This window comes from Rana temporaria, chromosome 10 (genome assembly GCF_905171775.1).
Source record: "Rana temporaria chromosome 10, aRanTem1.1, whole genome shotgun sequence".
NCBI classification, from domain to species: Eukaryota; Metazoa; Chordata; class Amphibia; order Anura; family Ranidae; genus Rana; species Rana temporaria.
This window is the reverse complement of record NC_053498.1, coordinates 100674035-100686589: the sequence shown is the minus strand read 5'-3', so window position 1 is coordinate 100686589 and position 12555 is coordinate 100674035. Positions and strand designations below refer to the sequence as shown.

The window sequence follows — 12555 nt, the reverse complement described above, 5'->3', positions numbered from 1 at the left end:
AGGATTGTGGGGAAGAGGCCCTTGTCCTCATCAGTTGAGGGCATGTGGCCTGGTGTAGCTGGGGGGGGGGGGGGGGTTGCCTAAGCTTCTGAACGCCCCTCAATAAAAGGCTATGTGTCCTTGCACACAAGGCTTTTAGAGGAGTTTAGGAGCAGCAGCGATCAAAGGCTTAGGAATGTCAAGACATGTTTAGGCACTTTGGAAATATTTTGTGACAAATCTGGGTTCGGGAGAGGAGCTTTCGAGCACAAAAAAGTGCCTAAACATATCTTGACGCTCCTATGCACACGGCGCATTTAGTGCTTAAAGTGGATTTCCACCCATAAATATAACATTACATCAGTAGTTTTAAAAAAAATGTCATTGGTCCTTTAAGAATTTTTTTTTTTTTTTTTTTTAGATGCCTTCAAAGTGTTGTTGCTAGGCAGAATAGTTAATCTTCCCACTTCCTGCACCTAGGTGCTTAAGCTTCCTAACCTAGCCAAAAAACAAGTGTGCACAGGCTTTTCCCAGAGCTGTCCCATAGACTAGGTGGCTAATAGAACCAGCTTGGCAGAGCACCTGGTAAAAGGGGAGCTTGGGAAGAAAAGTGATTTTGCATAATTTAAAGCTGATTTCCTGGCAAAGATTTACACAGCTCTGCTCCTGTCTTTGCCTCAAGCAGGTAACAATTGCAGGTCCCCTCCCTCAGCCTGTGATTGGACAGTGAAAGGGAGAAGCTGCAGACTGGTGATCCTATCTTTCTGTCAATCTGCTTTCCCATCTTATCGGGGCACGTTCCTTGTTACCGTAGCACATGAGCACTGCAGCACAACTAATTGGCTTGTTGTGCCGTTTCTTCCTCTTCTAGGCTGAGCTCTGCTGTACAGGGGCCTCAAGAGGCTGATACCAAGTCAAATGCATGTCCTAATATTTCTTGTGTTTAGAAAGATATTTATTGATATATAAATAAATACAGTCCCTGTTTCTGTTTCAGGTGCTGTACAAATGCTGATGACCACTTTTATTGGCTGCATCAAGATGTTCGTTCCTTGCTGTCTGTACCAGCACAAAGCACGAATCAGTTATCCTCCAAACTTCTTAATGATCATGCTGTTTGTTGGTCTCATGAGGTAAATTTACACAGTGGTTTTTCGTACATTTCCAGGGCAGTGTATCTCCTACTGTGAACGAGGATAATCTGGGATGCCTTCTATGGACAGGGGGCGCATTCTCTAACGATTCTATAATGGAAGAACTGACCTTTTTAGCACAAGTTGTCTAATGTATCCATTCGCTATTCCATCATTTTTCACCCAGCTCTAAGGCCCCTTTCATACTTGAGTGACCTGAAAGTTGTGCAATTTTGCTGCGATTATTTTATGTGCCGCGATTTTGGCGTGACTTGAAATAATGCCTGTATAATGTTCTGGTCTAGGGACCTTAATTCGCCTCAAAGTCAGACCAAAGTAGTGCAGGGACCATGTTGAAGTTGCTGCGACTTGAAGTCGCAGATATCAACGGTACTCATTGAAAATTATTGAGTACAACTTGTCATGTGACTTTACTGTCCCAGGTTGCAGGGCAAATCGCACAAGTGTGAGAGGGGCTTTAGACTTTGGATTGTTTGATCAATGTAGGAAACTGTCACCTGGTTTAGTAGCACATCTCCTTTCCCACAGCAGAACTCTAGGAGGTGGATGTCTACGCTAAATTCACTCCTCATCATCTCAATGTTATACCATTCTGTGTACGTGAGCAGTTTAGGTCTTTTGTTTTTGTATTACGGTGTTCAGCTTAAAGTATTAGTTTTTAAATGTACCGTATATGTTTGAGCCGGGGTATGCCTAGAGGCTCTATGTTGTAACTCTCTATTTCTCTTGAAACATCAATAAAAGATATAAAAAAATAAAATAAAATAAAAAATGTTTACCAGAGGGTCTGAAATTGAAGCATTACATTGAAAGTTAATCATCCAGGTATAGATTTATTCCAAAATGTGATAACCGCTTATATCGCAAAGCTAACGCATTTCAGGGTCAGAAAGCATAATCCCGCTGCTGATGGACTTTGTGCCTTAGTGCTTACCCAGTCCTTCACAACCGCCTATGTACCAGCTGAAAAACCAAGGGGCTTTACCGTCTACAAGCTGCACATATGTCACTGGGGTGGCTGCTGATTTCAGCAACTCTTGGAAGACAGCCCTCTGTTCGTCCCCCAGCATTCAGAACCTTTCTTTTCCGGGGCAGGCAGAAAGGGATTAAAATCCACATTCTGTCCAGTATAAACAATCTCTATCTCCAAGCTCTGATGAGTAAGAGGTTTTCTGAGGTATGAATGTGTTGGCTTTGTGATAGTCTTATCTTTATTGTAAACAGATCTGTATCTTTTGATGCTTTATTCTCAGTCTGTTTGTTTGCAAACCAGTTAAACAGTGAAAATATATTGGCCTGAAGAAGACGCTTATCCAAAATCCAGATACCCTAGCCAAATATTACTATTCCTGTCAATATTAATATTATCCAGGTTCCAGCACCATCCTTTCATTCTTCCTAAGTACCTATTGTTTATAGACGCTCTTGCAGTCTCCTTTTTGCCGATGAGCCTACCCCTTCCAGTGTTGGGCCAAAAGCATGGTGCAGCTAGGTTGGGACTTCCCCCAGAAAATGTTGGAGTCTCCATGTTTGAGTGCCCAGGTTTTAGGACTGGGCTCTTGGAAGCTCTTTAGGGTCATTGAACATATTTGTCTGCATTTTATTCCATTAGCAATTTTTGCATCTTTTTAAAGGTGCAGGCTTACTTTAAAAGTGTATTGTGACCATAAGTAATATATTGCAGCTTACCAGACCCTAAATATAGTGGTTGTATCAGTTTTTTTACCTTTATTTTTACCTGGTGATCTTGTAATCAACATACTTCTTGGCCCTCCATGGCTACACCCTTTTTTTTCTATTGTATCTATGGAGGGAGCCATTGTTACACAGGCTGGACTATTTAAAGATTATTTTTTTTTTCCTAATAACAAACATGTCATGCTTATCAGCTCTATGCAATAGTTTTGCACAGAGCGGTCCCTTTCCTCCTCTTCTTGGGGTCTTGGTAGCCCTTTTCTATAGTGGCACACATGTGGGCTGTCTGCGTCTATTGACACACGCAGTGCAGCCCAGGGCCCACCCGCTACTTCTTACTCACTGGATTTGAGCGACAATGGCTAAGCCAATGGTTCCTGCTGCTGCCTCTGTCCAGTGATTAAAGAGAGCAGCACTGCTCCTCTCGGGTACAGCGCTGGATTGAGTATTTAGCGGGTGCTTAGGGAAAGCTGATTATAGAAGGATTTTTATCTTAATGCAAAAAATGCATTGAGAAAAACCTAACAATCTCTAAACTTGCTTGGCACATTTTAAGCCTAATCTATCTAGCCCCGTAAAGAAGAAATCGCTATACTTGCCTGTTCTGCAGCCACACCAGTTGGGTTTCATGCTGAGCTGTCAGCGGTGGCTACTCTGTGTAGGCATGTGCAGGAGAGGCAGCCGACAGTGGAAGCCTCATAGTAACTCTATGGGTGACATCACTTCCCAGGCATTTCCCAGCTGTTGCTGGCTTTCTCCTGCCTATCGCTTCCCCACTGGAGCCTGGATTCGATTGGCTTCAGAAAAGGTATGTATAGCGTGTGTTTTTTTTTTTTTTTTTTTTTTTTTTTCGGGGTTAGCTAGATCAGTTTTAGAATGAGAGTAGATTTAGCATTAATTTATTTTTTGACTGAACTACCACTTTAAGCCTTTAAAACCACTTTAAGCTATGTAAAATTATAGACCCCTTTGCATCAGTTGCTACAAGCATAAGAAGCATGAATGCTTGGTGGGAAAATGGTAACGTTGACTCTTAGAATGGGAATCAAGACAAATTTACGGTTGTTCGTGTTTTATTACCCAAATGTAACCTCTATAGGCACCCACTGACCTTGGGGAGGAAAGTTCTTCATGAGCAGGTGGGATGACGACCATGATCATTCTTTGGTCCATTGGCCTTCTTTTACTCTATGTTGGGTTGGTGAGCTAGATCCTGCCTACTCGGCATGGATGGTTGATATTGTTGTCAAAAGTTTTCTATGTGTTACCACACACTCGTTTTCCACCCAATGCCTTTTGTGAAGGTACAATGCTACAAAAGCACCTAAGTGAACTAGTGAGTCATGGGTTTGTAGTGGTATGATATTAATACCAGGGCATTCTTTTTTTTTTTTTTTTTCCTTTTTGTAAGGTATGACATTGAATTTTATGTTGTGCTGTAATTGTATTCTTTTCATTTGTACTCTACATGCCTGCTGCTGATATATTTTTTTTCTTTTTCAGTAACCTGTGAAAAAAAAAAAAATTATAGACCCCTGCCTGCTCTTGGTGGCATTTAGAAGCTGGGATCCCTGTCCTAGGACCTCACTGTTCTGTCCAATGACTATGGGCCAGATTCACGAAGAATTACGTTGCTCCACGGCAGCGTAACGTATGTGATTTACGTTACACCGCCGCAGGTTTACAGCGTAAGTGCCTGTTTCTCAGAACTCTTACCTGTAAACTTGCGGGGGTGTAACGTAAATGCGCTTGGCGCAAGCCCGCCCCATTCAAATGGGGCGGGCACCATTTAAATTAGGCGCGTTCCCGCGCCGAGCATACTGCGCATGCTCCGTCGGGTAAATTACCCGACGTGCATTGCGCTAAATGACGTCGCACCAACATCATTTGCTTAGACGTTAACGTAAATGGCGTCCAGCGCCATTCACAGACGACTTACGCAAAAGAAGTTGTTTTTTAAATTTCGACGCGGGAACGACGGCCATACTTAACATGGCTTAGGTCACCTAGGAGGTAGCCCTAATTTTACGCGGCGTAACTCAACGGAAAACGACGTAAAGTTAGATCGACGGGCAGCTCGGACGTTCGGGGATCGCCGTAAGTATTCATTTGCATATTCTACGCCGACCGCAATGGCCTCGCCACCTAGCGGCCGGCCTAGAATTGCATCCTTAAGATCCGACAGTGTAATTCAATTACACCTGTCGGATCTTAGGGCTAGCTATGCGTAACTGATTCTATGAATCAGTCGCATAGTTAGGAGTCAGGAGATACGCCGTCGTATCTCTTTTGTGAATCTGGCCCTATATTCTTTTTGTGCTGGAAGAAATCTGATTGCACGCTGATTCTTTTTGGGATAAAGTATTTGCATTTACAATGTTTATTAAAGGGATTGTAAAGTCAGAAGTTTTTTTTTATCTTGATGTATTCTATGTATTAAGATCGAAAGCCTTCTGTGTGCAGCAGCCCCCCTCAGCCCCTCTAGTACTTACCTGAGGTCCCTCTCGGTCCCGCAATGTCCGCGAGTGTCTCAGCCATCTGAGATTCTCCCTCCTCTCCCTGGGTTAGACACAGCAGCCACGCCATTGGCTCCCACTGCTGTCAACTAGCCGAAAAGGGGAGCGAGGGAGCGGGGCCAGGTCATGGCTCTGTGTCTGAATGAATGGACGCATTCAAGGTGTGATTCAGCTCAGGTGCCCCCATAGCAAGCTGCTTTCTGTGGGGGCACTCAACAGGAGGGAGGGAGGGACCAGGATCACAGAATAGGGACTTGAGAAGAGGAGGATCTGAGCTGCTTTGTGCAAATCCACTGCAACAGAGCAGGTAAGTATGACATGTTTATTATTTTTATGGGGAAAAAAATACTTTACAATCACTTTAAGGTATGACATCAACTCCCTAAACTGCATTGTTTTTAGTTTGAGATTTGCAATCATGTATTTTTTTTTTTTTTTTTTCAGATTTTCCACTGTGGTTCTAGGTCTTGTCAGCTTGAAGAATGTGGCAGTGTCTTTTGCAGAAACAGTTAAAAGTTCAGCACCTATCTTTACAGTTATAATGTCAAGGCTGATATTGGGAGAGTACACTGGTGAGTAAATTATTAAGTTTACTGTATACCACACATTTCATCCCAAATGGTCTTTCAAAGGGATTTTAAAGAATAACTGTACTTTTGCAGAAAGTAGCTACTCTTTGTACCCCTTGCCCAAACGAACCCTTCATTCCTTCCTTTGTTGCCTGTCTTGGGTACATACAATACTGTATTGGACAAGCACTGTCCGCAGAACTGTTCAGCACCTTCACCACGTTTGCGCAGTAGAACCCCATAAGCTTCTATAAGATAATCTCCTGATACCACTTAGAACATAGGTGTCAAACACAATGCCCGCGGGCCGAATTTGGCCCTCCAGGCCATTTCATGTGGCCCTCGCACCTCTCCTGCAGCTGCAGAAGAGCTCCAGCCCTCCTCTGGTCCTCCTCCAGACCCTTACTTTCTGCTTTTAAGCAATGCATCCTGCTTCTTCCCAGCAGCAGCATGAGGAAAGGGGGGTGCACTGTGATGTAAGGAAGAGTGGGGGACTCAACTTCTGATGGTGGGATGGCTTTTGACATCTAATGTAATGTAAGGGGATGCGCTGGACATCTAATCTTGCAGACACAACCGGCCCTTTTGACGGCAATCATAATGCTGATGCGGCCCACGATGAAATTGAGTTTGACACCCCTGACTTAGAAAATGGCCACATAAGATGATGGGGTTCTAGTGCTTAAGTGCATGGATTGCAGTGGTAGGCTGGTTCCTAAATCAAAAAATACATTGGGCTGTACATTTGCAAGCTCTCATTTGGGCTTTTTCAGTGATAAGGGAAAAGTGCATTGATTAGGATTTGGCCTGCAGTGTGACTGGATACAGAAAATTAATACAAGCATGAAAGCTACAGCCCTTAATTCTGTGTTGTAGCAAGGTTTTGGTGTGTGTGTGTGTGTGTGTGTGTGTGTGTGTGTGTGTGTGTGTGTGTGTGTGTGTGTGTGTGTGTGTGTGTGTGTGTGTGTGTGTGTGTGTGTGTGTGTGTGTGTGTGTGTGTGTGTGTGTGTGTGTGTGTTTTTTAATCCTCATTTTTTTTTTTGCAGGAATGATGGTGAATCTGTCCCTTCTGCCAGTGATGGGTGGTCTTGCACTCTGCACTGCAACTGAAATTAGTTTTAATGTTCTTGGCTTCTCTGCAGCCTTATCTACAAACATCATGGACTGGTAAGATAATTGTATTATTATTATAAAGGATTTGTATAGCGCCAACAGTTTGCACATAGCTTTACAACATGGGGGCAGACAGTACAGTTCACACTGGAATTAAGAGCAGGCGTTTGAGAGGCTTTAAAAAGGTCCCTCAAATGCCCATGCACAAGATACAATATACAGCACATAGTGCTGTTCACACTAAGCGTTAGCGTTGCGTCGCTTCAAAATGTCCGCATGTTGAGTCAGGAGGTGTTTGAATTCAAGTCTATGGTAACGTCTCGCAAATGCCCTGGCAGGCAGTTGCGGAGCATTATGATTTGTTGTAAACCAAAGGAAGTGCAGCGCAATATTTAACCAAATTATGGGACAGGTGGCTGGAAGATGGAGAAACGTGTACTGTCTGAGAGTAAAGGTACAGACCCTCGGTGAGAGCCAGAGGGGGATTAAAAGGGTGGGGGTCACATGGGACCTAATGGGTGGTACTGTCGATCAAAATGTTTCGGTTTATGTTATACATGGTCGGGGACGTGCTTATTTCGGTTTATTTATGCCAGGGGGTACACCTGCGGAAGGGAATGTAGTGGCTATGAATACAAGTAACTGTTTTTGCCATTGACTATATGGGGAATGTTGACCCATTGTTACAAATGTTTGTACACCATTTTTCTACATTTTAATAAACTTGGATTTATTTGGAAAAAAAAAAATTTGATCTTGTCCAAAATTGGCTATATATATATATATATATATATATATATATATATATATATATATATATATATATATATATATATATATATATATAATGTATGTATATCTGTGTGTATGACTGTGTGTCCCAGCGTGTCGAAATCCTACGGGGTAATATGACCGCACCAGCCAAGCAGACACTGGCTGGAAAAAGCGCCTAGAGGCGATTCAGTTTGCATGTGTAGCGCTATACAAGTCATTCATTGACACAAATTTACATTTTGTGCTCAATTTGGAAATTTTCACTTATTTTGAGGGGACAGCAAATTTACACTGTTATACAAACTGTACATTCACTACTTTACATTTTAGCAAAGTGTAATTTCTTCAGTGTTGTCGTATGCAAAGATATAATAAAATATTTACAAAAATGTGAGGGGTGTACTCTTGTGAGATACTGTATATGGAGAGATCACCTGGAATACAAGCTTAAACTCCAGAGAGCACCATATATGGTTGAATTGGAGTGCATGAGTGGACCTGGCCAGTAAGATATTGACAAGCAGTTGTGCAGGGCTGATGTAGTCGCATAGTTGATATCTCTTGCTGGATCAGGGACAGACGAGTATAAGGCTATAGCTGGAAGACCTTTTATGTTTTTTTTTCTCTATAAATTATGCTCACGGGCTAAATTTCAGACTCCATAAGTTGTAAAGCAGGGATAAGGATGATAAACCACAGTATATTTAAAACCGTGGCAATTGCCATATGTTTGCCTTGCTAGTTTTCCTTTAAAGGAAAACTCATTTAAAATTGATCAGGGTATTGCTTTCAATGGGTTTCAGAGGTATTCTTTGATCAAATTGGCATTAAATGGACCAGGCTATTACTGTTTGCCACATAAATTAAGCAAACAATGATGTTTTATTTCAGTTTACAGAACGTCTTTTCAAAGAAGCTTCTCAGCGGAGATAAGTACAAACTTTCGTAAGTATAAAATGTTTTTTGACTTGTGTATTTCCATATAGATGATGGATCTCAAAAATTAACAGAAAAGTACATGTAGAATGCTGTGATAAAGGTTATGAAAACAGCAGACCCTAGCATACGCATATATGAGTATTTTATTTTTGCTTTGTAGGTTGAGCTGGACATTTTATAGATGGGCAACTCCTTCCCTCGTATTGATTAGTGGTTCCAAATTAATAACTACTCTGCATTATATATGTCTTTTATATCTTTTTTACTACTACTATACAATTTTGGCATTTTTTCATTCTATTATAGATACCCTCATACTGTATATCTGCTCTTGACGAGTGGTATAAACCACAAAACGCGTAGAGCTTCTTCATAATGATATGTCACAGTATATACCTACTTCCTACATTTTAAATATTTTAATGGACCGACTACTATTGTCATTATATTTATTATATTTATTTGTTACCTTTACAAATTCAATTCACATACCCAAGGTTTACTATCATGTTATGTTACTGTGAGACTAATATGTACAACTATGTATTGTCTAGACTTATGATTACTATACATTACCATGTATGCTATGTTGAGACAATTGGGTACTATCTTGCAATGTCTAGACTAGGGGTGCAACGGATCAAAAAACTCACGGATCTGATCGATCCTCGGATCATGAGTCACGGATCGGATCATTTTCGGATCAGCAAAAAAAAAAAAAGGGTCCGTTTTTTCATTGGTCCAAAAAAAAAAAAAATGTGTATGTGTGTGTGTGTGTGTGTGTGTGTGTGTATATATATATATATATATATATATATATATATATATATATATATATATATATATATATATATATATATATATATATATATATATATATATATATATATATAATTTTTTTTTTTTTTTTTTTTTTTGCTGTAAAAACATCAAGATTGTACTTTAAGTCCCAAACAGCCTCACCTGCTTCCTCTTTAATCCACCCCTGTGAATTGCTATTGTGCTCTTTTTTCCCCCTTTCCCCCCCCTCCTCTCACACAAGTGCTTCACTGCTATCATTCCCATTCAGCTTGCTAGAGCCCAGTGCACAGCGTGACACGCCTCCCCGGGGAGGCGGGGAGGCGTGTCACGCTGGGCTCTGGCAAGCAGACTGGCCGCCGCTCCGGAGCTAGGCCGAAGCCGGGGACTTTCCTAGGCCTAGGCTCCGGAGCACTCCGCGGATCGCGGGGTGTGCCGATCCGAACGGGGTGGCCCGTTCGGATCACGGATCGGTGACGATCCGTTACACCCCTAGTCTAGACTCTATCTATTGAAACTCATGATCATTATATTTTATCTATTTTATATTATATGTATTGTCATGCCCGGTTTGTAATTAATAAACAATGTTTACCATAGTTGGTTCATTCAATCTAGCAGTGCGCTTCATCTAAAAGTCCCACAACTTAGTCTTTTCATTCAACCTATTGGGGATGGAGGTATATACTAGGTATTGCCTCACTCAAAGTCCCAACCTAGCTTTTATTTTAGAAATTTGTTCTGATCCATAACATATTCAGTTTAAAAAAAAACATTGAACTAAAGGCTGTAATGTAACAAAATGGGTAAAAGGCCAAGGGGGGTGAATACTTTTTGCAAGGCACTGTATTTATTTTGATTTGAACTTTTTCTACATTTTTATATGCAGTCCCCAAAGCATAACCTGCCAGAGCCAATCTGGCCATACACTAGTAGAATGTTGTTTTTGTTTTAGGAGTTCATTAGATTTTCTAATTGTTGGTAGGGTCAGCTCGACATTTGTTCACATGCTGAAACTTCAGCTTTAAGCACTCCTCGCCCCCTTACGTGCCACATTTGGCATGTAATGTTTTTTTTGGGGGGGGGGGGAGTGGGTACTTTCTTTTGAGTGCGAATTCCTGTCCCACTTACTCCTTTTGCCTAGGCGGCCCCTCCCTCTCAGCAATCTTCTGGAACACGCGTTAGGACGTCGGGTCCCAGAAGATTGCCTGTCCACTGGGAGAGCACATGCGCAGTGCGTGCTCGGCCATGAAGCTGAAAGCTGTCATGGCCGGGTGCCCACAGTGGCTATGACGGCACCAGCGGAGAGGAACGACGCTCCAGGCGGCCGAATCGCTGGACCGTGGGGTAGGTAGGTAAGTGTCTGTTTTATTAAAAGCCAGCAGCTAAACTTTTTGTAGCTGCTGATTTTAAATAAACAAAAAAAGCCTGAACCTCCGCTTTAAATTGGCATACAAATATATATTTGAAATTAAATCTTAATTATTTTGTGGCAATAACATGGTGTGAACAAATTTCTGCCTGTGTCTTAGGTGAAGGCTCCATCAATCTGCATGTAATATCCCAACCTCCTTAGCTGGTTAGTGGGCATGAATGGGCATGAATGGGGAGGGAGTGGGCCGTCATTTACCACTGTGTATACCCAGACATGTTTGACTCCATAGTCACATTGGCTGCTCAGATGTGATAGGGAGGAAATGCTCATCATAAAAAATTGAGCATGTGCAGAGATGATCCAACACTGATCTGCAAAACCCCTAGCTGAATTGGGGACATGAACAGAGAGCAGCAGAATCAACCAGGTTCGTTTTCTGTATTCTGCAAAAAATCTGATTGAGTCTGAACAGCATGATGTGGGTTTAGTAACACTTTTTAAGTTGTCTATTGTTTGCTGTGATGGTTTGATTTTAATCTACTGTATATTGCCGTTTTTGCCAAAGTGGTCCCATGTGAACATAGTGACTAAAGGTTTCTGTTGTAGCTACTGCAATTCTTCAGCTGTCATTTAGCAATGTATAGCAAATCTCTGGTTTATATGAGAAACATTCTCACTTTATCCCTCCTCAAGTATACTAGGCGTTCTTTTCTTGGTTTATAATCTTGTGTTTTTTTTTTTTTTTAAATATACAGACCCCCTGAGCTTCAGTTTTACACCAGTGCTGCTGCTGTAATCCTGTTAATCCCAACATGGATTTTTCTAATGGTAAGTAGTGAACATTTCTGTTAAGGCCTAAGATATATAGGCATTATGTGAAAACAAATGTATATTTATTTCGTACTACTGTGATCCCCTGCTTGGCAGGAGAGGGGAGGGTCAGTACTAGAAGCCATTCAGGCTTGGCTTCAGTGAGCGTGTGCAGACAATGAAGAAGCGGACAGGAGCATTTGGCATTGCGTTTCTGATGCCCCTTCAGTATCCGTTCAGCAGTTTGGGTGAGATTCAGAACCTGAATGCTCTGTCTAGCAGGAGTATCTGGATAAAAAAAAACAGCTGCACAGTATTGAAAATAATTTGGCAGGTAATACAGGTCCTTATTTCCTCTTTGCAGATGACACCAAGCTATGCAGTGGAATAACGTCCTTACAGGATGTCTCCAATTTACAAGCCGACCTCAATGCGTTGTCTAACTGGGCGACTATGTGGCAGATGAGGTTTAATGTGGATAAATATAAAGTTATGCACTTGGGGGCTAAGAATATGCATTCATCCATCATACATACATACATACATACATACATACTAGGGGGAGTACAACTGGGGGAATCCGTAGTGGAGAAGGATCTGGGGGTTTTGGTAGATCGTAAGCTCAATAATGGTATGCAATACCAAGCTGCGGTTTCCAAAGCGAGCAAAGTCATTTCTTGTATTGAGAGGTATGGACTCCAGAGAGAAATATAATTGTGCCCCTGTTCAAATCATTAGTAAGACCTCATCTGGAATATGCAGTTCAGTTTTGGGCACCAGTTCTCAAAAAGAATATCAGGGAACTGGAGAAAGTGCAGAGAAGGGCAACCAAA

General features: G+C 41.7%; 1 protein-coding gene across 3 annotated transcripts in view; it reads left to right on the top strand.

Moving 5' to 3' along the window:
• SLC35E2B (solute carrier family 35 member E2B) overlaps positions 1–12555 on the top strand; it is a 65674-nt gene that overhangs the window by 40124 nt on the left and 12995 nt on the right. For all 3 annotated transcript variants that reach the window (XM_040325836.1, XM_040325837.1, XM_040325838.1), the window contains 5 exons: positions 977–1112; positions 5789–5916; positions 6960–7080; positions 8692–8745; positions 11668–11740. In XM_040325836.1, the coding sequence (XP_040181770.1) occupies positions 977–1112; positions 5789–5916; positions 6960–7080; positions 8692–8745; positions 11668–11740 (512 nt within the window). The remainder of the gene's footprint in view (positions 1–976; positions 1113–5788; positions 5917–6959; positions 7081–8691; positions 8746–11667; positions 11741–12555) is intronic.